The sequence below is a fragment of the Onychostoma macrolepis genome, chromosome 20 (genome assembly GCF_012432095.1).
Source record: "Onychostoma macrolepis isolate SWU-2019 chromosome 20, ASM1243209v1, whole genome shotgun sequence".
Classification (NCBI taxonomy): domain Eukaryota; kingdom Metazoa; phylum Chordata; class Actinopteri; order Cypriniformes; family Cyprinidae; genus Onychostoma; species Onychostoma macrolepis.
The window spans coordinates 24,011,303-24,037,852 of record NC_081174.1 but is presented as its reverse complement, the minus strand read 5'-3'; the positions used below and the strand labels follow the sequence as shown (position 1 = coordinate 24,037,852).

The 26,550-nt window shown below is 35.5% G+C and overlaps 1 protein-coding gene across 2 annotated transcripts; it reads right to left on the bottom strand.

Moving 5' to 3' along the window:
* Nucleotides 1-44: 44 nt before the first annotated feature.
* coq8aa (coenzyme Q8A, genome duplicate a) lies at nucleotides 45-25,986 on the bottom strand. 2 transcript variants are annotated; one of them, XM_058755279.1, is made up of 15 exons: nucleotides 25,848-25,986; nucleotides 21,166-21,348; nucleotides 19,237-19,575; nucleotides 18,107-18,173; nucleotides 14,612-14,686; nucleotides 12,030-12,155; nucleotides 8,692-8,777; nucleotides 8,462-8,602; nucleotides 7,744-7,825; nucleotides 5,396-5,489; nucleotides 3,777-3,918; nucleotides 2,364-2,471; nucleotides 1,427-1,492; nucleotides 1,258-1,344; nucleotides 45-1,174 (listed from the first exon to the last, which is right to left on the bottom strand). In XM_058755279.1, the coding sequence occupies exons 2-15, from the start codon at nucleotides 21,328-21,330 to the stop codon at nucleotides 881-883; spliced, it is 1,872 nt and encodes a 623-aa protein (XP_058611262.1). In that variant the 5' UTR covers nucleotides 21,331-21,348; nucleotides 25,848-25,986; the 3' UTR covers nucleotides 45-880. The 2 variants fall into 2 exon arrangements, with proteins under 2 accessions (XP_058611262.1, XP_058611261.1); XM_058755278.1 differs by having other exon boundaries at nucleotides 21,166-21,351; nucleotides 25,848-25,977.
* Nucleotides 25,987-26,550: the final 564 nt, after the last annotated feature.

Sequence of the window (26,550 nt, the reverse complement as noted above, 5' to 3'; positions counted from 1 at the left end):
TAGACAAAAACAACAAGCCTGCTAATAAACATGGAAGACTGGTGTGTTGATTCCAAAAATTTAATATATTCAGACAAATTATCACAATTTTTTTAGTAAGAAAGCCAATAGCAGGAACATTAGAAAAGTGCCTTTTCCATCAATGCTCTGATATCAAACCGTAATGCTTTCAAGTACTCCCCTTCATTTAGGCACATTTAAATTCATGTACATCTCACACATCAGAGAAGTGACACCTCATCCCATCATTATTAATATCCTAGCTTTTTAAAATGCATTATGACAAAGTAGTTGTGGTGTTTTATCAGGCTAAAACAAGCAAGCTTGTAGCCAACCTACACATTAATAACAAATATGTGACTGTAGCATCAAAACCTGCCCCGACTTCCGATCTTTTCATTCAGGGACTTCCCTTTTTCATACTTTGGCCAATATTTAATATTCACAAATCACAAACCAAAAAAAAAAAGAAAAATACATGTTGTAATGCTTTCTCAAACAATAAACATACAAGTTAATATACTGATTTAAGGAGACGGTCCTCACAAATAGTAGTCCAGCAACCTGGAAAAAACTGTTGGCTTGGTTAGGAAACGTTCTACAGCCAATCGCCACACCTGATGAGTAACCAATAGGAATTTCCGTAGGCACATAGATACATCCAGATGAATAGCAATCTTTGCACCACATGACCATGGATAAATCATGGATATTATTTCCCATTAAAACACTCAAAAGGAAAAACAAAAGCCAAAAACAAACATGTATGATGGTACGGTGTGGTCAGTCGAGAAAAAAAGTGCCATTTGTTTACATTCGAGTGATTGGCCGGAGCAGTTTGTGCTTATCTGAGTTTCTCCTGTTTGACAAGCCCTATCTATCACTGGCTTGGTCCTTTCTTCTTGTTGCGCCAGTAATTGTTGTAGGCCTCATCAAACATATTTTTGCAACTTAGCTTAGCATTCAGGCGGGAGCAGATGAGGAAGGAGCCACCCATTTTGCGGTGCAGGGAGTAGGTTTCTTCTGGTGGAGGGATGAGGCGCTGTTTCAGCATGACGGGGATGAGGTTGTGGATGCGCTCTGTGGTGCTCTGCGCCCCGAAATTAAATGGCTCCTTGGAGGCAAAAGCCTCACCCAGGATCATCACAGCATCCACATGGGCATTTTCCATGGCCTGGATGAGGAGAAGAGGTTGTGTTAACATCACTTATTTGTCATATGTGCAGCTTAAAACTAAAATGTCTGGTATATTACTACCTTAGTCTCATAACCAGTCAAGAACTTCATGTCTATGGATCGCTTCAGCACTTCTTCACGATTACCATCTGCTGCAGCCTTGATGATCTGTTTTAAAGAGGAAGATGCAATCAGTTAAAGAAATAAAATATTTATTTAAATAAAGTTGACTTTCAATTTTATGTCTTACCTCAATATAAAGATCAGTGAAATCCTCATCAAACCCTCTTGTTGCACCAAAGTCCAGCAAAGCAACCTGTGGATTGAAGAACAGCTTGATTATACCAAGAGATGAAGCCAAAACAACACACTTACTTTTGACTTACTGTACAAAATACTCAAATGCAATAAATAAATAAAATCAATATATACACACTGTGGGATTGGTAGGATGTTAATATAAATGTTCTAATAAAATTTTGTAAATAAATGGTAGAAATGTTATAAAATGATAAATATTACAAAAATGGTTTTGAAGATTTAAAAAAATAAATAAATAAAAATGGTAAATATTATCATTTAAAAATTCTACTTTGTTTTTGAATATATAAATTTTCCCTCTGATCGCAAAGCTGAATTTTTAGTAGTCATGACTCCAGTCCTTAGTGTCGCATGATCCTTCAGAAATCATTCTAATATTCGGATCTGCTGCTCAAAAAACATTTCATATAACCTTTTTTTTATTATTAATAATAATAATAATATAAATCTATTGTAACATTATAAATGTCTTTGCTGCCAGTTTAACAATTTAATGCATCCTAGATTAATAGAATTATTCATTTCTGAAAAAAGCAAAAACATCAACAGCAAATAAAATAAATAAATAAAAATCAACTTTTTAATATTAATGTACATATCTGCAACACCAGTCAAAAGATAGGACACGTCAACTCATTCTTTACTCATATGTTCTACATTTTAGAATAAAAGTAAAGTCAAAACAACTGAAAGTATGGCAATTACGTGGTGACCAAAGCAAATGCTTAATACATCAAAACTCTTATATTTCAGCTTCTTTAAAGACACCAGTATTCAAGCAGGTTTAAAGCAAATTCAGCCAAGTGAGTCTCAACTGGTAGTGAAAACAACCAGGATAGATCAGTGATAGTGACATTCTCTCTTACCCTGTGGGTTTGTGGATCATAAAAGAAATTGGACCAGTTGGGATCCGTCTGCATGTATCTGAACTCGAAGAGTTCCCTCAAACACAGCATCAGGATGTTCTCGCAGATCTGTGCAAAAATAAAAAGTATGGTTACTACACCTGCACTAAGCTACTTTGAATACACAGTATTTAGGACTTTAATGCATATGTAGTACTTAGTATAAAGGTATAAATCAGTTCTAGCTCAAAACAAATCAATGTTTTAATGCAATGTTTACAAACTACATAAACAATGAGCATTTAAATCACAGTTGTATGGTCTGTTTAAAAATTTCAGTCACATTTATTGCCTGCATTTATGTCAGTGTGCATAATTTCCTCTATTCACGATTTGGTCAACACAGTTTATTTATTTTAAACTTCATTCCTTAACTTTTTTTTTGGTATGGATATGACCTTGTTTACACTTTGCCCTACTAATGCAATAAAACACTTCCACCTTCAGGTGGCGATAATGCTTCAGGAAGCTCACTGGCTTCCATACTGGCCACATTTGAGACCATGTGACTCAGGCATCATAGAATATAACTTGGTCTGATACAACACCAAATTTTAATGCGCTTGTATAACTTGCTAAACGTATAATGATGCTACTTACTGTAAATAACAGTGGGGGAACTGAAAGTACTAGAAAGTAAGCTGAAAATATTTTCCAGTCCAAATAAGGTAGCAACCAATTCATAATTCAATTACAAATGTTTGTAGAAGGTCTGAACATATGTTTCTGTGAGTCCTAAAGTCTTAAATTTATATGTAGCAAATTTAAGCCATAAAAAGTCTTAAATGGTACAAGGAAAAGTCTTAATTAAAAGTTCTTAATTTGAGGACAGAAAGACAAGAATCAAGAAATGGTTTAATGTGAGGGTTACACTTCAAAAGGCTATGAATTCACTGAATAAATATAAGCCCGTCTTTTGTTCAAACCAATGCTAAATTGACCCATATTTTTACGAAGCAAACACGCAGTTGTAAATGTGAATTGGTGGATTGACAAGAAGCTGTGCCTTCTAAAAATCCAAACAATTATGGTAGTAAGATACATTTATACATTTTAAATTAATATAATAGATACATTTCATTCATCTCTTTTCTTAAAAAAATGTTCTAAAGGCTGGAATGTGAAACTTGTGATTTAATAAAACTTTTAGTTTTTCCAAAAACCTGTATCTGAACTATTTTTATTTTATTTTATTTATTTAGTCATTTTACAGTTTAACATTTTACCAGACATTGCCCTAATCCACTCACATGGTATTAATATGATTTGTGAAGGTCTTAAAAAAGCCTTAAACTTTAGTAGTCCTTTTTTTTTCTTTCTTTTTTTTTTCATTTCATTCATTGCAGAAACCGTTTCACCAGCAACAGTGAATACCTCATTTTTCAACTCTTGTGAAAGTGCATCAGCCTGATCCAAGGGAAATCCAGGCACCAATTCGGTGGTGAGAACGTGCTGGCTGCTGAGTTCGTCGATTACCTCTGGCACGTAGAAGAAGGGGCGATCTTTCAGAAGTTCCCTGCCAAAAACCACAAAGTTTCTGAGTCACTAAGCACAAGTCAGCATCCCCGTAAAAGCATGCCACCCCGCACGTGCACCACAGACAGGACGTGATGATGAACACACACACACTCACACGTCTGCTTCTGAAGGGATGTGGGAAAAACCGTGATGCTATTCTCTGGGTGTGAGGATATCCACAATGAAGCCTAAAATTTGGGTACGTCAGCTTTAAATTATAGCTTGCCATGCAGTAATGGGTAAGTCAGCTTTGAAATACAGTCAAGCTAGATTTTTGAAAACTAGCTAGCTACAAGAAAAGTGAATATTAGAAGTAGCTATACTAACTATAACGATGCTATGTAACAAGGCTATATCTATATCAACGATGACAACAGCTTACTCTTGACCACACATATTTACACAACATGCAACGTAATCCAGTGGCAGTAAATATGTAATTACTAAAAAGGATGCTGCACACTTCAGCACTGCAAAGTCATTGTATAGGCAAGATAGAAGTTCTCTTTTCTGGGAAATTATCAAAATTAAGTCAGGTTTATTCTTAAAATAAGATGACTCAAATGAATCAGTTTTCTTTTAACTATATATATTATTATGGTTTCTATAAATCTACTTTATAAAGATAACAGATAACAGAGAAATACAGAGTCTGTAAATTTAGCAACAGTAACCACAGATCATCTAAAGGTCAATTGTCCATATGAACAACTCAATAAAATCAATTGGACTACCTGACAAAGAGAAGATATTCTAGAAGAATGTGTTTGATTATTTCCTTCCTTTAGCTCTTTCGGACACGAGGCTGTGCGCGCAATGTGTTTAAACTACGTCAATACTTGCAGGAAACAAAAGTGTTACATCATTTTGAAAAGAGCTAATCTGCTGAACGCCGAGAGTCTCATTGGTCTGCTTAAAAGTAAAAGACACATCTCACCCTGAAGGCATGTACGTAACCATATCTCTCTCTTGGAACATGCGTTTCATTCTTCACCCCCTCCCACCCCCTGTGAAGTCAGGGTCCCAGTGGAGGACAGGACATAGGGTACAGGCTTGTTGTCAATGTTTATTATTTCCATTTGTGCTATATTTAACATATGTCAGCACGCAAACTGTTCCTTAAGATCAAATCATTCAATCCCTGGTCTACAAGCTAGGCGGTTATTTTTAGCCCTGCTCTGAGGCCACAACACTCCAGAGAAGCTGTTATACGAGGATACAGAAGTGCACAATCATTCTGAGCAGTTGTAGTGTTTATTTTCGTGTGTGTAAACCTTCCTTTCAAAGGCATTATGGTACAGGATAGATTTAGCTTGGATATCAGGCACATGGCAGCCTGAAATGTTCTGTAGGCCGCTTTGGAGCCCACAGCCCGCCCATGGTTTTATAGAGGGGTACCGTAGATTAACGAATACAATGATGGGTTGCTCTGAATTAGCAGTGAGAAAAATGTCTCCCGGTTGTTGTTCACTCACTTGAATTTCCGAGCACACTTGGCTTCCCTTATGTAATCACACTCCAGCGCCAGCTCACGTCGCATCACATCTATCAAATGCTCCGGGAACAGACCTGCACATTCATAGACACAGTCAGACATGAGTCAGTAGGTTAGTTCATATTTTTAAAAAAATGATTGGAGTCACCAAGAGGTGGCACTCCCAATTCTTCAGCTTATACTTCCCTTGTGAAAAAGAAGTGCACTTTATGTAGTGTACTTCAAATCTTAAATGTGTATTTAAAACAAACTGTACTTGCAGATTATATTCTTGGAAAAAAAAAGAGCCACTTAAGTGTACTTAAAGACAGTACACTTTATAGACATGCTTTAACAACACTTAAAAAGTGCATTGTTTTGAAATGAGTATTGTGAATTGTATCGCATTGCGAGTTGAGTGAATTACATCCCTAGTTTTAATAATGTTTTATTGTCATGCTTTAAAGAAGATCATTACAAATGTTTTTAAATAAACCTCATGCAAATTTCAATAGAAATTAAAGTACAATTTAGTTTACCATAAGTGCTTGTCAGTACATTTGGCAGTACACTTTATCCATATTTCAAAGACAACAAAAGTAAATTTGATATAACAAAAAGATTTACAGTGGTGGCCAAAATGATTAGAACACTAGTATTTTCACCAGCTAAAAATGGTTTTAAGTTTGTTATTTCTATCTTTTGCTGTAGTGTGTCAGCAGGAAATATCAGTTTACATTTCAAAACATTAATTTTGCCGTTAATTGTAATAATCCAGTGAGTTTTTTTGTCTGACAACAGCTAGTGCTCCACACAGAGATCTGATCTGATCATCATCCAGTCTGTCTGGAAGGACATGAAGAAACAGAACGAACTGAGACAGACTAAATCCAGAAGAACTGCGGCAACATCTCCAAGATGCTTCAAGAAACCTACCTGCAAAGCTCCCTGAAAAACTGACTTGAAACCTTTTTTTAGCTGGTGAAAATACGTGTGATCTAATCATTTTGGCCACCACTCTAAGTGGGTCAAAAAAAGCACTCTTAAGTTTAACGACTTGCATTTAATGTAAAACATAAACTGTATTTAACGGCAATTAAGCACCTGAAAAAACGAAGTTCACATAACTCTATAATGCTAACGTGTACTTGTTTTTCACAAGGGTTGGCAAGACATTAAAAATCTTAGGTATCTGCTTTGTGTCATTTCTCTCTTCTGGCAAAAAGGAGGATCGACAACACTGTGGAGGCATTTACAAGCTCAAATGAAATGTTCAGACTATGTTTGGAGCATTAGGCTTCTCTGACAGCTGAACATTTAACTGGCATTGATCATGCAGCAGTGGACGCCGTTGTAACCATGACGCAGCTTGTGTGTGAGGCTCTGAGGCTCTGATTGGTCAGTGTGAAGTTTGAGATCCATCAGCCCACTGAGACACAACAGTCCCTGAGCTCCCAGTTCTCAGTATGAAACACACTAAACACAGATTCAAGTGCACTGACACAGTTCTTGGAAAGAATGGGGTCAACGAATGTTTCAAAATCAGTGCAATTTCATTAGTTTATTATTTTGACTATTATTTTAACATTTTAGGGCCAACAAAAATGCACACTACCTTTCCAAAGTTTGGCGTTAGTAGGATTTTAAAGAAATTATTACTGTATTCAGTTAATCTCAAGGGACAATAAAGAAGTGTATTTCACATAAATGTTGTTGTTTTGAACTTTCTATTCATCAAAGATGGTTTCCACAAAAATATTAAACAGCACAATGGTTTTCAACATTGCTAAGAATAGGAAATGGTTCTTGAGTTCCAAATCATCAGATTACAATGATTTCTGAAGGATCACGTGAAACTGAAGACAAGAGTAACGTTGCTGAAAATTCAGTTTTGCCAGCACAGGAATAAATTACATTATAAAATATTAAAATAGAAGTTAAAATGTTCAATTTCAATAATATTTCAAAATATTGCTGTTTACGTTTTTTTGTTTTTTTTTAATAAAATGAATGCAGCCTTTGTGAGAATAAGAGACAACTTTTAAAAAGTAAACTTTGAAAAAATGAATACATTTTTCAGGAACCTTGACAGAAAATGTGCAATTTGCATAACTGCATCTGCTTCTTGTAATATTACATTATACTACATCAGGTGACAGCAGTTGACCTTTTTATTTGATTTATGTGCTTTTATGTTTGTAGTTATATGACAAAAACCAGACAGAAAATAAACGGACTGGTGGGACTAGGAAATAACCTAAGGCGCTTACATTTCGACGCAAATGCCATCCACATGCATCCAATAATTTATTTACCTAAAACTCTAAAAATCAAATGTATGGTCATCACCTTCAGGAAGAGCGTTGCTCATGCTCAGGACCGTCATCAGGTTATTCACATCGCTGTTGATGCTCTGTGCGACTCCAGGGTACTGCAGAAACCAAGAGTAGGTTACACAGTAGCAGTTCATTTCATAAACCAAAACAAGTTCAAACCGGTAAGAGCACCAACAACAAATCGTAACACAAAACACCTCCAGCAAAACAGCCTTGACATTGTTGAGCGCATATTGGTGGGCTAGTTTATTTCAGAACATTTCAAAACTGTTTGTTTTACTAAAAAAAGTTGAGAGGAGAGACATCCAGATTTAGGTTATCTAATCATAAACATTCAGATCGATATCGTTTGCAAAAGCAGTTAGTGGTAATTGCTCTTTGGACTTCAAGCAGTTGGTGCTCTAAATTAACCTATTAGAAGACTGTTAAAAATGGGCATTTTACAGTACATGTACGTAATAGGAGGAATGCTTTGTCTGTGGTTTTGGTGTGGAATGCGCTAACACAAGTGCAACATTGTACTACTGCCGTTTCAGATTAATGCTAACAAAGAAACCATGCTCTTCTGAATGATGTGATTATTACTATACATTTTTGTTGCATGTAACTGATAAGAAATAAGAAAATCGTTTGATTTTGTGTGGTGTCCCATTAAAATGAACTATAAGCTCACCTTAAAGCTGTAATGATCGTCAGGAAGTTTAAAATAGTACATTCAGTCTGAAACCAACCTGGATTTTCATGGCGACCTCTCGACCGTCTTTCATCCTGGCCAGATGGACCTGACCAATAGAGGCAGCAGCAAAGGGTCTTTCCTCAAACATATCTAGTTTATCCCTCCAGTTTGGGCCTAGGTCATTGTTCAAGGCTTTCTGCACACATCAAAAAGCAAGAGCTGTGTAGTTTATATGATTTTCAGACGTAAAACATTGAAATATTTTGTAATTCAAGTAGATGGTACCATCATCTGTTTGATGGGCATGAAGTCAGCACTCTGACGCACACGGTCGAAGATCTTGGCCAGCTGTGGGTTGATGAATGCATCATCTGAAACATTAAACACACATCAAGTAATATTACAATGCTATTTTTCAACAAATGCCAAATGAAAATGATGGTGCTGTTTATAGCTGGTATTAACATCCATCCTGGGTGATCCGATCACAAGTCTCAGCTGACACTTAACATTTAAAATAAATGTTTTCTATTTTAATATGCTTTAAAATGTCATTTATTCCTGTGATGGCAAAGCATATTTTTCAGTGTAACATGATTCTTCAAAAATGATCGAGAAACCGTGATTGAACTATGTTATATATATATATATATATATATATATATATATATTCAAACTATATAAACATGGTAAATCCACTGTAAAGAATGGCTTATTGCTTTATTTTTGTGCAAAGGTGCACTGATAGGCGAGTAGGTGTCCCTGTGACTAGCTGTTGTTTAGAACACATGGTTACACTTTACTTGAAGGGCTGTGCATAAGACTGACATGACACCTTCATAATCATGACATGACATATGTCATGAATATGAAGGGTTTTTATGCATGTTTATGACAACTGTCATTGAGTGTCATTCGCTCAGTTAATGCAAAGATGACATTGTTTGAGATGTCTTTGTTATGGGCTAAGGTTAGGTTAGGGTTTTGCATTAAAAATGACATAACTGAGCGAATAATACTTAATGACAGTTGTCATAAACATGCATAAAACCTCCTTCATATTCATGACATGTGTCATGTCATGATTATGAAGGTGTCATGTCAGTGTTATGCACACCCCTTTAAGTAAAGTGTTACTGAACAAATTAGTGTTTACACAACAAATGTGATGTGGTCAAATGCTTTACTAACCTATGAATGTGGTTTGAATGATCGGATCGCTTTGTATCACTTATGATTGGATCACTCAAGGCAGATGATGTTAAAGGGTTAGTTCACCCCAAAATGAAAAATTAATTAATTACTCACCCTCATGTCGTTCCAAACCCGTAAGACCTTCGGTCATCTTCAGAACACAAATTAAGATGTTTTTAATGAAATCGGAGCTCTCGAAACTACGAGAATACTTTTTTTTGCGCAAATGGCAGAAGACGTAACTCGGGGGAGAAGAATGGTTGAGTAAATTGTTATTTTTGTTTTCTTTGCACAAAAAAAAAAAAAAAAAGAAGTATTCTCAGTGTCACAAAACTGAAGTTGAGCCACTGATGTCACATGGACTGTTTTACCGATGTATTTACTACGTTTCTGGACCTGGGAACATTTCAGTTGTGTTGCTGTCTATGGAGGGTCAGATAGCTCTCCAGTTTCATCAAAAATATCTTAATTTGTGTTGAACGAAGGTCTTACGGGTTTGGAACGACATGAGGGTGAGTAATTAATGACAGAATTTTCATTTTGGGGTGAACTAACCCTTTAATTCCAGGTATAATGGGTGCCTGTATTTTCTACCTCAAATCATAAAATTCAAATAAAGAGAGAATTTTTAAATGCCCTACAATACAATATAGTCTTGCATTTCATGTTGCTTAATCTTTCATAAATCTGTTGTCATGTTACAGGTTTACTCGGTTGGCTGCACTGCACAGTCAATCCATAACCATAAACAGGATTTTAGAGATGGTTTCACAAGAAGAAACTGTGACAGATGTACGCCACTGTAAACACTCTCAAGTCTTAAGAAGCCAGAGTGAGAGAGAGAGAGAGTGCTAAATAACAAATTGCTGGATTCAAACCCAGTGAAATGCTAAAGTGTTACAGAGTTGAAGGCTTCGAGAGTTGAAGATTTTCAATTTTTTCATGACCGTCTCCGTGTACATCATAAGTAAAAAAGTAAAGCTTATCTTTACGGTTGCCATGTTTTTTTTTGTTTTTTTTTTTGTTTATCCTGGTTCACTTGTTTGACCCAGATTACTAATGTCGCTGAAAAATGTGGGCTAATAAAACCATATTTGGACAGGACTAGTTTTCCTGAAGGAGGTATGGAAACAAAACAAGTGTCAGTAAATCATGATGCTTTCCCTTCAGTTTTGTCATGTCTTGATGGGCGATTGTGTGTGCTGTCCTTTCAAAACTTCCTGAAGTGTAGCGTAAAGGTCACGTTTCTGGCATAGCTGTGGGCTTATTTTGAGCCTTGCCGATGCCAGCGCTGTCGCTGTCCTTCACTGGCCGTCGTAGGGATCTGCAGCTTACAAAATACTGCCTATCTTGATGAGAATGACGCGGTACATGAGTCCAGTGCATGAGCTGCGACTGATATTTGGAAATGTCATGCAAGGAGGCCGTGCTACAATAATCTATGCGCTGCATTCTTGATCGGGTGACACAAATGCTTTCGTTCTTGCTTTCCAATACACACTAATGCACACAGAGCGGGGGAGAATGACCTCCCATGCCTACCAGAAATAATCAACATATTTGCACAGAGAAGAGAGCCATTTGTGTCACAGAAGAAGTCAGACAATGTTTGAGTTACTAGTCAATGCAGATAGAAGTGGATTCAAGGACATGAGGCAATGACTTTTCAAGAGTTATGAACTGGAAAGCCAATCGTTTCTGTTATCTGTTATTTACAGTGATAGTTCCTACTTACAATGGCATTGAAAAGTTTGGGGTCAGATTTTTAAATGCTTTTGGAAGAAGTCTCTTATGCTTAACCAAGGCTGCATTAACTTGATCAAAAATACAGTAAATACAGGTTTGTTGTAAAATAGTGTTACAATATAAAATAACTGTTAATATACTTAATGTAATTTCCTGTGACTGCAAACTGAATTTTCAGCAGCCATTACTGCAGCCTTCAGTGTCTCACGGTCCTTCAGAAATCATTGTAATATGCTGATTTGATGCTCAAGAAAAATGCTTGTCTTTGTAAAAAAGTATCTTTAAGAACATAAGAACAAATGAATTCAAGTGTGTCCGGACTGGTAGCGTTTGAGGACCCTGAAGAAAATTTAGCATCCATTTTCCACGCTGTGTGGAAAATAACGAAAGGAAGGACACATGAGGTTATTTTATCTTTAGACATTTGCATATCAGAGAGGAAATAAACCGCATCTCCAATTTCTCCACACCTTTCTGTAAGAGGATTACAGTTACTCATATCGTCAGACTGTAAAACCGAAACAGGCATCGATCACGTACCAGTCTAACTTGAGAGCGGCCATGAGCCGTGGGTTATGAACACTATCAGTCATGGAGGACTCAGTGGCCCCAATAAATCCTTGAGGAGTGACCTGGTCCAACGTGGTGACTTGTTATATACAGCACAAACAACATTCTCTTACCCTGTATACTGAGCATCTGGCCGAGCTTGAGGGCCGCCCCACGCACTTTACACAACGTCCTGACGATACGCTCAGCATTGGCCTCTGAAAGGAAGGGGCTGCTGTCCAAAACGGCCTTCTTTTCACCTATGTGAAATTACAAGTCTGTTAACATTTTAGACTGAAAATACAATTTAAAGGAATAGTTCACCCCAAAATTTAACATTTTCTGACCCTCAGGCCATCCAAAGTGTAGATGAGTTTGGAGTAATTTAGCATTACATCACTTGCTCACCAATAGATCCTCTACAGTGAATGGGTGCCGTCAGAATTAAAGTTCAAACAGCTGATAAAAACGTCACAATAATCCACACGACTCTAGTCCATCAGTTAACATCATATAGCAAAAATAAATGAATAAATAAATAAATAAGTTTGTAAGAAACAAATCTATAATTAAGGCTTTTTAACTTTGTCCACCAACATATTTGATTAGAACTGATTTGGACTGTTTTAACTTGTAAAAGGTATATTTGATCTGTGCATATTTCTCTCCTGATTCAGACAAGACAACTTTTTTTATTGGAGAAAGCAATATTATGGATATTTTTAGCCCGAAGCGATGTTTTGAATTGGACTCTCATTCAACAGCATCCATTCACTCCAGAGGATTGAGCAGGTGATGTAATGCTAAATTTCTCAAAATCTGCTCGGATGAAGAAACACTCATCTACATCTTGGATGGCCTAAGGGTGAGTAAAATTTCAGCAAATGTATATTTTTGGTAAATTATTCCTATATAAAACAAGAAATTTCAGCACAGTAATACCTAATGGAACCTAAGTTTTTTTTTTTAATATATATACAGAGGTCCAAAAATCTTAGACAACCACCGTATGTGCCATTCAAAACAAAAAAGAGAATCTGTGCTGCAGAGAACCAAACGAAACCCCACAAACGGTTGGATCAGGGTCTTCATTATCTCTGTGAGGACATTAGAGCTATTCCTGGATGTGATGATGAGGTCAAAGGTAATCATTATCCAGCATGTGGGGTGTCTACATAGATAAGATCTAGTTACAGGCCGCTGTCCTCGGAACGCATTTGCACTCTCAGTTCCCATATGCAGTCAGACTGTCATAATGCAACTCTGCAGACAGCTAACCCATAAAATATCTGCAAATAACCAGTTTAACAGGAATCTATTATTCTCTTAATGTGGTGAACAAAGCTTTGAGCCTTTAGTTGCAAGCAGGTTTTTTTTTAAGCATTTTTCAGTGTTGACTTTGAGCGGTTAATGCCTATGGGCACAAAAGATGAGAGTGTACATTCAAACAACAAAATAAATAAGCTGGAAAAAGAAAAAATTCCGCAACCTAATATTCAAGATTAGTGCACTAAAGAAGTCATTTTAAGAACTGGTCATTTAAAAAAAGAAATAAAAAAACCCTGAACTAATCTGAAATAGTTATTACAGGTCTCAAGTCAAAGACTTTGTATTTTAACTTAAAAAACACGAGACAAAGTAAAAAGTGGTTCATTCAGAGCACACAAGAAATTTAATGCATTTAAATCAATATTTTCAACCTAAATCAATATTTAATTTAAAAACTCCGCTCAGCATTGTAAAATAAAATGTTTGTGTTCATAATGTTAAATTAAAATGTAATAACTTTCATCACCTTCAAAATGACAGCATGCTTAACACTTTCATAATGATGCCATGCTACAAATGCTGTTTCACGTTGCCTTTAAACACACCAAAACAACAGTGGCAGTGTGTATGTTCGACTAAAGCTCTCTTTGTGGCATAAGAAGATTTGAAGTTGAGCTGAGAGATCCTGGATGATGATGGGGGGGGGGTGCACATATTTACATGCACAAGCGGTGAACAAGGTTAAACATTTCAAGAATGAGAGAAACTTCAGAAGAGTACATTTCAATAATATACTGGCATTTTTCATACCAATTACACAGATACATACAAATATTTTATGATCTGTGCTGAAAAAAAGACCCTTCACTACATTAAAACTGCCTCTCAGTCTTGACAGCAGGCTAATTTAAGTGCACTTTAGATCAGGAAACTGTGTAAATGTTACTGTGTATACTGTTATACATACAGCCCAATTTAAGCAAACACAGACAGTCAAAAGAGCAATGGTGCTCTCCTGTCTAAGAGTAAATATTACTATACGCACTAGATTTTCAGTACTGTTTGTACTAAAAGAGAGGACGAAAATAAAAAGGAAAGCTCTTTTCATTGCTACAAATGATGCACATTGGTTAAGATCAGGGTTGTTGTGGGTTCTGGTAGGTAGTGCACATGTGTTTATGTGTGGGTGACTTGAGTTTAAATAGCCACAATCTCCTTCCTATTCTTTCATGCCTCCTCACTATCTCTCTGTTAATGAAATGGTTTAAAGTCCAAAAACAAACAAACAGAAAACTCTAATTGCATGCAATTTATCACTTGTAATTATACCATGTCTGATAGCATGTCAATAATCAATAAAATGTTCTAATGAGTAATTAGCCATACATTATACCGATCCAAATCGTAACTGTAAAGTTCAGTTCTAGTAGACCATACAAAGTCTTACCATTCTTGTCCTCTGATCTTAGGCTTTTCTTTGCCACTTCTGCCAAAGCTCCAATACCCAAACCCACAGCAAGACCTACAAAGAATTAAAATACAAAAAGGAAATGGTCCATAAATCAACAGAAGTTAAATACTGAAACAGTCTTTATCTCACACCTCAAATCAGCACTTCCACCAAGTAAACAAAACTTTAAAAAGAAAAAACGAGCTGGATCTCTTGATTTGTTAAAAATACCCACAACAACATTGGAGCTGTATTATGTCAACCTGACAAAAGGAAACACCGAAATAGCATTTCCAAACCACTGTGGTCAGCACATTTGCTGTGGCAAAGCTGAGAACCAATAACAAGTTTTGGTGCAGTCTTCAATAGTTATGTAATTTTCTGATTACGCAACACTCCTGCTCTTGAGAAATTTAGGAGGGGCTTGAAATTGGTTATAAATGAAGCAGTGAAACTAAACCTCAGTGTAAACCTACAAGAAATGGGTTCGACATGTTTGCACCCTGGTGTTTTTTTCCAGAGGTCTTAACACACCTTACAGAAACACGTGCAGTTTTATCCCGGTAAAGTTTTTCATTAAGACTGCTGGGGAAGTTCTAGGTCAGTTGTGGTTGATGATTAAACAGGTTCCTGTTTTTATGTCCCTTTATGCCTGCAGGAGTTTAAGGACTTGAGGAAAACACACGGGGCCATGACAGGGTGTTCAAACACTGCAACATCTGAAGCACTATATTGCATTTCTTCCTTTTAGAGATACAAAACATTTGCATTCCATTGCACACAGATAGGCTAATCCATGTGAATTTTAAAAAAAGATTTAATTCACTTAAATCATTACAATATTGCACAATATTACTGTTTTTAGGGTACGGCCTATTTGTGATAAAATAATTGCAGCTTTGGTGAGCATCAGACACTTTTCAAAAACATTAACCAATCTTACCAACCCCAAACATTTGAACTACTAGTACTATACTATTTATAGCTACTTATTTAAAATTCATAATATGTGCACATATTGTCATAGCAGGGCTCTTTTTTTTGCACACTGGCACAAAGTGGCTAAGATGGCTTTCAGATTGCCTGATAGCATGACCAAGGACACTACAGGCCCAAGTCTCATGTTACAAAAACAGAGAGGTATGCTTCTCGACATAAACACAAGGTAAACAAAATGAACAAGCTGCTTAAAAACAGTTGTTATGGCACTGATTTAAGGGCTATCTACAGTCACTAAAACTGAGACGAAGAACGCAACCACATGAAAGCCTGCCAAAGTGATGTATACTATTCTTGGACGCAATTAATCACTATATTTAACCATCCAACGAGAGCTAGAGGAATAGAGCCAGAGAACGGTTGAACTGGATATCTCATGTCCAGGAGTGAGGTCAAGGGGAGGACAAGGTCAGATACACCCATCACATTAAACAATTTTCAATGCGAAAACTACATACAAATCACAATATTCAAATATAAATTACATTTCCTCCAAGTTGTTAGCATAAGTCACAAAATGTTTTACATTTTCTATGTGAAACAAAATATTTATTATATTTTATTATCATTTATTATCATTTCTTAATATTTAATAATGTTATAATGTTTATGCCTGCTGAATTTGCTTAGACACTATATAATATTAACAAACTTTTGAAAACCAGATGCCACATAAGTCATCTTGAATAGACTCGGTATCTTTGATCCCTAGAAGACGTAAACACTTGTCAACACATTCCCCTTATAAATTCACGCAATCCCATAATGCTTCAGTGGTTTAGAGAATGCTAAATGCAAGTACCCTGTCATATTTACAGGTCATTGCAAGTACACACATATGGGCTTGTAGTAAACAGGTGTCCAAACATGTTTTCTTGTAACGGTGGCAGATAAGATATAACGAACACTTCAACAAATCACCCAGCATGTGCACACACACCAACAGCAGATATATGTTTAACGTCTCATTTAGTGTTCGTCAGTGGAAAACTAGCGTGCAGCGAACCTGTGACAGAAAGCAACTGTGACCACCAGTGTTTCATTTTCCCATGTGACAGCACATTTCATTCCAAACCCTCGGCTATAACCATCCATTCGCCGCCTGTAACTGTATTCAGCACTAGTCCTCTGAGAAATCACTGATAGACTGCCATTTGAAGAACAAAAGCGGGTAAAGTTACACACCAGAATGGGACGCTCTATCTCAGGGGAAACAGGTGACGCACATTCCCAGACCGGTTAAGATCTGTCCCATAATCCAAAGCAGGGGCATCCACAGTCTACGATATTACTGGTTAAAATGCAGATTAACCTTGAGCCCTCAATCTGGCTCTGACATACTGTATGAGGAGAGAGACGCAGCTCTCTTGAACAGGCCTTAGTTTGGAGCATGAATAACAACAATACCAGAAAGGACAGCAACCTGGACAGCCAAATACACTAATCCAAACAAATGGCTCCAAAACACATACTCAGTCTATTTGATATATTTGGAGGCAACACAGGCTGTGCTAAATCTGAAGTGGACTTGTGGCCTTCACTTGTTGGTTTGAATGCACCATGCAAAAGCAAAGGTTTTCAGTTACCGATGGTATTGTAGAAATGCCCTAATCACTGTAATCCATGCTTAATTTATTCCTCCAATGAAAGAGCCCAGTAACAAGAGAGTTAGTAAGTGTAAAATATTCAGCTAGCCATGTGATCTTAATATCTCTGCTCACATAATGGTCAGTAAGATGTTTAAGATTTAAAATTTAGAGGATAGTTCACCCCAAAATGAAAACTGGCATAATTTACTCCACTTGTTCCAAAACTCTGAGTTTCTTTCTTCTGCCAAACACAGAAGATTGTTGGTGACCAAACATTTTAAATATCTTTTGTGTTCAACAGTTGAAAGAAATTCATTCAGCTTTGAAGCAATTTGAGGGGGAGTAAATGATAACAGAATTTTCATTTTTGGGTCAAACTATTCCTTTAATACTTTCATTCAGCAAGGATGCATTACATTGACCAACAGTTAATACATCTATGATGTTAAAATGTTCTTTTGAACTTTCTATTAATCAAAAAAACAACAAAAAAAAACAGAAAAAAGTTTAACAGTTTCCACAAAAATATTAAGCAGCATAATTGTTTTCAACATTGATAATAATAATAAATTTTAATGAGCACCAAATCAGCATATAAGAATGATTTCTGAAGATCATGTGACACTGAAGACTGGAGTAATGGCTGATGAAAATTCAACTTTGCCATCACAGGAATAATTTACACTTAAAATATATTTAAATAGAAAAAAAATTATCTTTATACTAATATTTTCACATTATTACTGTTTTACTGTATTTTCGATCAAATAATGCAGCCTTGGTGATCATAGGTAACTTCTTTGAAAAACATTTTAAAATAACCTTACCAGCCCCAAGTGTTTCAACAGTACTACTGTACATACATATACAGTACATAAATATATAATAATTTCAGTAACCTTACCTCCAAAATTCGCTAGTCTCCCAAGCCGTGTGACTGGTACCTTTCGCTCTCTTGCTCTTTCACTAAGCTACAGAAAGAAGAGACACACTGTAGACAGTTGTGGAGAACCAGACGCAATAACAGTGCTTCAATGTGTTATGTGCTTCAAATGACAAAATATCCTTTTTTAAAAGTATTTTCTTAACTCAAAATTACTATAAATTCTGTGATTTGTCTGATCCTACTAAGACAACATGAAATCAGAAGTGGTGTTTAATGGCCATACTGTATATGTGCTAGCGTACTCCTAAAACAAACTTTTACTGATACATGTAGATTGTCCTAACTAAATTATAAACACCAATACCTCCAAGTAGCAATAGAAAGAGGCTAATCATGGATCATCAAGTTGTCTTTTGTAGTGTTAATGCCCATACCTTTATTTTCCAATCATCAATATTAAGATTTACATTAAGAATGAAAAAATGAGATGAACGCCTATGCCATAATTGATTTAAAATACATTTATTTCCTACCAAGTATACATCAAGTCCATTAACATATTTAACATAACATCACTTAAAAGTTACTAATATAAAATTATAATTAAACTTTATTTGGAGTTTTTCCTGTATTGCACAATGCACATTTCTCAATATTATGCCTAAAATGTGTTTTAATATCACTATTAATAAGTATTATATGAATTCTGTATAATATTAGTCAATAAATGCAAGCTATTTAAAGTGTACCTGAAGTATACTTGCAATAGTCCCACTTTAGCACAGTCAAATATACTTAAGAATATATTTAGTTGGACCTCAACACTACTTCTGCACAATTAAAATGCATCAAGCACAAAATTGGTTATTCAAATTTTTTATAATTTAAGCATAGGTGCAGGGTATTTTTATTAAGCACATACATATGTTAATGTATTTATAGTATACGTAGCACAAAATAAATGTATTTCAAATACAAGTTACTATTTTTTTTTCACTAGGGTAAAAAATCAATTAACTACTACCTTTAGGGGTAACAAGCAAGTTGCATTGCCTCTATTAATATCCTCTGTAATGCATGACATATATAGGTGGAACAAATGTCTAGTTACTCATGAGTGATGAAGGATTGGAAAAGGTCGCCTGTACCATTTGTTTATGTGGTTTGGAGCCGTTTCGCTTCGCCTCCCTGGCTTTTTCTATGTCTTCAGCTGTGATGCCTCCCACAGAAGAGTGGTCCTGGTGATAGGACCGCGTTTGTCCAGTAAACTGGCTTGTAGGGTCCTTGTAACCGTCGAACAGCTTTGATTTTCCTGAGGCCTGGCTGTATGTGTGCGCAGCACCTGTGTTAGCGTCCCTGAAAACTGAATCACTGTCCAAACCTCCCTGTGCAGTGCTCTCAAAGTTCTCCTCTGAAGCTGTGAAGTCATACTTGGAGTCCATGTCTGCGTTGAAATCAGAAACACTCTGCTGACCGCCTGTGAACTCCTAAAAAAGAAAAAAAGAACATCTTTTAGTTCTTTCATATACTTTCACATCTGAAATAAATGAATTATATATTAAATGCTATATTGTAAATACAGGCATGGCTAAAAGGCGCTGTTAGACACAATGTAATGCATTTCATACACTGTAAAAAGTGATAAGTTGACTTAACTTAATTTTAAAGCAACGGGTTTCCTAAATTTTTCCTCAATGATAATTTAAAAAAAAATAAGTTAAGTGAATTGACAAGTTCACTTAACTTTGTTTTTTAAATTATTATTTACGTAATAATTTTAAGGCAACAGGTTTCCTCAGTTTTTTTAAGTTGACATCACTTTTTACAGTGTAATAAGCGATGAGGTATGCATTTCTGATGTCTGATAAGGAAATTTCAAAACACTTTGAAATGCACAATCAGTCCAAGAGGCTTTGATAGCACAAATAGCTTGGCAGCACACAACGTGCTCATGTGCTCTGAAGGCAGTAATCCAATCTCCAGGTAAATTTCATTTGCATAATCGTATTGTTAGAGTTATTATACCTTAGATGTGTTGTGGAGAAAAACAACAGAGGTGTAACCCAACACCATTATTATGCACGCTGGATTAGACAAAACCATACTGGTGATTAATTAGGGAATAACAGATCCATGTAAACGTAATACATCTAAGCAATGAGTCACGAAAGGCCTTGGTAAAAACAAAATAAAACCGCTTTTGGGTCACTTATTGCTGCTTATGGTGTTTCCTAAAAGCAACACAATAAAGACTACTAATGTTCAATATGTAATAATATAATAATAAAAGGCAAAGAAATAATTAGTAGTAGTAGTATATTTTTATTTAATGCCATGACAGCATCTTAGGCTATTTTCAAGGAAATAATTAAGACATGGCAATAATTAATATTGTTATAATTGTATGTGTTACCATTTAAAACTTCAGGGTCAGTAAGATTTAAAAAATATTTTTAAAAAGTCTGTTATGCTCACCAAGGCTGTATTTATTTGATCAAAAATGAAGTAAAAACTGTAATATTGTGAAATGTTACAACAATTTGAAATAACAATTTTAATATATTTTAAAATGATTTATTCCAGTGAATTTTCAGCAGCAATTATTCCAGGCGTAAGTGTCACACGATCCTTCAAAAATCATTCTAAATGAATGCTCAAGAAACATTTCTTCTTGTTATGTTGAAAACAGCTGTGCCGTTTAATAGTTTTGGGAAAACTGTGGTGTTTTTTTGTTTTTTTAAGCTTCTTTAATGAATAAAGTTCAAAAGAAGGGCATTTTATTTATTTTTAGTAACATTGTCATAACATAATGCATTCTTGCCAAATACAATTATTTTAAAAAAAATCTAATTTATATTGCTATAATTATTATTATTATTCAAATCAATTTGCAGACTGTTTACAGCAATACTTTGTAGCAACCTGTCTCATTACTACAGAATTTAACTGACGCATTGTCACAGGTACACTGACTATTTTACAACATCATCAAACATTTCTCATTCAATATAAATGAATTTATAGCCAGAACTATCCATTTTATAATGGAAACTAATACCATTTCTAGAGGTACCCACCTGGATCTTCTGCATGGCCACGCTCATGCCCTGTTCAGCCGTCATTTGCATGCTCTGGCTCACAGCTTGGAAGCCACTACCGCGCAGAGAGCTGGCCTGAGACTCGATCACGGCCTGGCTGAGCTTGGCTAGGCCTCTCATCAGCAACAACATGTCGCCTGCCATGTTGGTTCCTCTTTACACCTACTATGCAGGAGAAAAGGAAGTGATTCAATAGCCTCAACCGTTTTCAAGCTAACAAGGATGGTAGAAAACAGTCACACTAATTTTATGGAGTTCAAAATGGAAAAAAAAGAATAACAAATAAACTCACACATATAACATTTGTTACTGTGGCATAATCAGTTGAAGAATATTATGGTACTACTATAGTACATGTTTCAAGAAAACAATGACAGTTGAAGTCTACCATACATACCGTATAAATTGTAAGAACAAAAGAAAAACAAAAGTATTATAGCCATGTTACTGAATGATTAACAAAAATGAACATTATAGTGATGTTTATATAGTCATAATATACATGGTGCTGGCATAAAACAAAACATTGTTTTACCACAGTGTATTTCCAGTAAATAGTGGTTATATTTAATATACATCACTGTTCAAAAGTTAGAGTCAGTAAATTTGTTTTGGAAAGAAATTAATACTTTTATTCAGAAATTATTTTTTAAATGACAGTAAAGACATTTGTCTTCTTTTGAACTTTGTGTATTCAGCAAAAAATATATTAAGCAGCACAAATGTATATTTTTTGTTAGTGCAGAGCCACCAAAGCAATGTAGTGTGGAGTGTAATAAGCAAGCAAAAACATGGATAAAACATGAATAATAATGCATTGTACATGTTTATATATTTAATAACGACTCATGCCGTCTCTTTAAATCAACACCAGAGTGTCATCAGCCATCAACAAAACAGCTGTTATCACAGTTCTTGGCAGCTCTATCAAAGGTTAAACGTTTTCACGATGAGACAAGTGTCAAAGCCTTTAGCCAATGACTAACTTTCTTACAAAGTGGCTGCAGACACTGAGTCAATCACAAGAAACATACGAAGAGCTATGAACTTGTGATTCAGTCTGAGCGCCCTTGTAAAACTTTGTGATGAATGAGTCATTTTGTATTCTGTCAGCTCCCCACTATTAAATGCTCTTCACTTTCAGAGCAAGGCGGAAAACGCAAGAGGTTTTGTCCCAGTAAACTCTGAGGCTTCGGAGCGCAGACACAAATAAGCTTAACCGAGGGGAGGGGTTGGATGAGAGCTTGACTCTCCTGTAAATAAAGAGCTTTAAACTTGGCCTCTTTCCTGAGGTAAAGGTTTGCCTACAAGGAAAAAGCCCTCAAAAAGACCTTGAGCAACTTGGCAGGAATGAAAACAGGTCAAAATTCAACGTTCCATAACATTAGAAAACAAGGAAGTACTCATATCCACAATATACATGATTTCAGGTTCTTAACACTACTAGCACGTGGATAAATTCAATAAAGAGACGGCTCTCGAAGTACCACACTAAAGATCTTTGCACACTGAGTCCGAACTCATCCGAAATTTCCTCACATTGTGCCAATCACATTTACATTAAAAAAAAATTCAGATCAGGATCCATTTTCTGCGTTTTCACATCCGTAGCAAGCATTTTGATAGGAAAGAATGACGAATTTCACGTTCACTGATGTTAGCCCTGGGTGTAAATAAACGATTGTTAACACACTTTCAATGTTCAAATATGTGTAAGCCCATGTTTTGCACCTTAATCTAGTAAACTAGGTGTGGTTTGGCAATACACCAGCATTCAGTACTCTTACACCTGAGAGAGGCCGCACATGCCTGGACGTATCTGCATATTTGCAACCAAGACATTTAGCAGGTCAAACCGACAATGCTTATTGCAAACACTAAACGCTCTGTTGGTTAACAAAGGAACACGTTGCCAAATTGTGTGGCACAATTGCAACACATTTAAAGCAATTAAACATACACTTACATTCAATGCAGGTCAAACTACAATCCCATTCAAAAAAGGGAGTTATTTTTGAAAGTAGTGTGTCATGCTCAAAGATTTATTTGATTAAAAATACAGTAAAAACAGTAGTATTGTAAAATATTATAATAATTTAAAATAAGTATTTAAATTGCTTACATATTTAAATAAATATTTAAATACATTTTATATTTTAATATTTCAAAATATTATTTCTTTATGTAGTAGCAAACTTGAAAAGAACTGCATTTATTTCAAACAGAAATATTTTGTAACATTATCATCAATACGTTTACTGTCAGCCTTGCTGAATAAAAGTATCAAATTCTTGAAAAGAAAAAAAAAACCCTGCAAGTATATATTTACATAAATGCTGTAAATAACTTGTGTGTCTTATACAACCTGTAAATCTTGATTTAATGATGCCAAATAAATGCAACAGTTGACTTTTGTTTTTATTTATGTTCGTCACATTCAGTAAATTATTTTTAGCTTAGCCGAATGAATTTGATAAAGCATCAGAGGGCTCTGGAATGAACATACTCAAGTTTCAGCCTTTTAACTTACTGGAAAGGCTCACAGAGGTCAATTCATCAGAGCTGCAGGCCTCTATGTGTGTATTTTCAGGAACACTATGGGGAGGGGGGGGTGGGGTTGGGGGGTCAGTGAGATATAGGAATATTCCAGAATCATAACACTTTAGAGGCATGATTTGGACATATCCAAATCGCAGTACACTGTTGCAATATGCAAAATATGACTAAACAACATGACTTCTATAACCACTGGTTTCCAAAACAATGTCTGATAAAAATCAATGCTTGTGTGTTTAATTTAAAACAAAGCACACATTAAACAAAACTTTTGCAAAGAATTTATTACACCCATGATGCCTCAAATCAGTGAAATGGCTATGTATGATATTAAAGACAACACATGAAGTTCTACAAAGAAAGTGTCAGACAATCTTAGTCCATCTCATATCTTTCAACTGCCAACACCTTCTCATTTCCTTCACAGCCAAAACAATGGCTGCTCCTCCCCAAAACAGGACAGGCCTCTTAATACATCACACACTGAGGTGTCAAGACAGATAACCATGAAACAAGCAACAAATGTCAGCCATTTTAGGACTCCCTCTTCTATTGCAAGGCGATCGCAGCTGTTATGTCATATAGAAGTGGAACATGAGTGATAACAGGTTGAAATATGCCTTGAGATGCTAGTATAAGTGAACCTAAACAATACATGCAAATCACAGCCAATCACACAGTTAGTTAGGGGAAACACCCATTTTCTTTCTGTTTGTATGGTTGTAGTCAGGTTGTGAGTAACTGAACTAAACACTGTGGCACATGGTTCCTAGTTAATAATATGCTAACAGGAATGTTGACACAATCATGACTGATAATCATACATTAATGTGTGAATTCATCAGATATATAAACACCAACTCAAATATAATAATACAAGAACATATGCTAAAATCCACTAATTAAGCATATTATAACTCTGCATTCATATAGGTTTTAATTACATTCTAAATGAAATAAACATAAATAAGGCCCTTATTTCCATATTCTTTTTATGATTTGAATGCCTGATGCATTAGTTGCATTTGCAGTGAAGTAATAGGCTAAAGCAAAATCAAAACAAGCTACATTAATTGTGCCCTTCAGTCAGGTGATTTAAGTTAAAGTCTAGGACGGTACTGACGTTTAGCATCCAAGCAGCTCTGCAAAAAAAGATTATAAACAAAGATTTGGCTTAAGGCTTACGGGTTTCGCAAAGAGGTGATCGCCACAACAGCTGCCTTTATTTCGTTTAGTTAACACATTAACACATCTCTGAGCTTGCTTTAACTTTACTGCACAGGACAGCCTGCAAAAAATCATTTATTTTATTTAGTCAGTGGTTTTGTTTTCCTTTAAAAATGATCTAAACATTCTTAAAATTAGACAAATGTACTTGAGAAGCATAGTGAATGACATTTTTTAACTTCTCAGGAAATATATTATCAATTACACTTATCGTTTACTACTTCATTGGCAAATTTTTTTTGTAAATAGGGTAAGAAAAGTACACTTAATTCAAGATGTATTATCTTACTTCTCAATTAAAAGTTTAGATATCTTTCATGGAAAACAAGATAAAATACTGATTAGAAAAAAACATCCATGCCATATCTCAACTTGTTTGTGCCAATAACGTTTACAGTTTTGCAAGATTTCTGGCACAAAATATCACCTGCAATCCTAAAGAATTAAAGAGGAAGGGAAAATATGTAGTGTAAACAGGCCTTGTGCTTTGACAGAGTTTTGCATACCAATAAACAGCTTAATGAATACATTATACAATATTACTGTATGCAGAAGGTATATGGTTAAAGGAATATTTTAAATGCTACTACATAATGTTCCCATGAACACGTGTACAGAATCAAAACACATGCACAATGCACGTGTAACCTCACCAATCTACGCAAAGAAATATTATAGAAGTATACAATACTATTCGCATCCAGATCAAAACATGCAACAGACGACACGTGTGTACTGCACGTCTGTTAGCCAGCGATCTAAAGTACACGTTACTTAAAAACAATCCGAGCTCTTTAAATTCCAGATAATCAATCAATTACTTGAATGCAATAATATAAGTTTCTTCATCCTAAGAAATTAGCTTTATTGGTACTTACCCCCAGAATTGGTAAATATGTGGCTGTGTTCACTGTCCAGCTCTCTTTTCGCGCTGGATCTGCGTCCATGAGGTAAGAGCTGTTTACCCTTCTCAAGGGTGCTTGTCAGAGCTGTTTAGCCCCTCCTCCAGTGGGCTGCTATTGGTTGCTCAGTAGTAGCGTCGCCATAAGAAGGCGGTACTTAGAAACTTTATCTGCGATTTTATTGGTTCTTTTCTTCTTCACTCAACGAAAGTTGACCGTATATATGCTGACGATGGACAAACATTTTATATAATACATTCAAAACAAAGGACGTTTTAACAGTTATATTATGCGATAAATAAACCAGCGCCTGATGCACCTCAATAGCAATGTTTTAGGAACAAAAATAATTAATTAATTTGGTCTGTCTGATATGATCACTGTTTTGATTGTTTATTATTAGTTATTCATAAGCAGTTGCATTACGAGAATTAAACCGATTTTTAACAAATTATAATGCTGAAATTACGCATGATTCAATTTCAAAACAACATAATATCCATTATTTCATCCTTTACTGCCATCTAGTGGTTCAAAATCCCCAGCCACATGAAGGAAATCTTCAGTTGGCCTAAAAGCACGCAGAGGTGATTATTATTGCCCCAAAATAATTCACAGACACTGAAAAGCGTGTATCTGAATGTAACAAAAATATACGAATTAATAAATAAATATAAAT

Excerpts from the sequence above, each read along its gene's own strand:
- coq8aa (XM_058755279.1), bottom strand. The coding sequence starts at position 21,330 with ATGGCAGGCGACATGTTGTTGCTGATGAGAGGCCTAGCCAAGCTCAGC. Across the intron at positions 12,156-14,611 it reads AAGATCAGAGGACAAGAATG|GTGAAAAGAAGGCCGTTTTG; the intron begins GTAAGACTTTGT and ends AATTTCACATAG. Across the intron at positions 2,472-3,776 it reads CACAAGAGTTGAAAAATGAG|ATCTGCGAGAACATCCTGAT; the intron begins GTATTCACTGTT and ends ATTTTTGCACAG.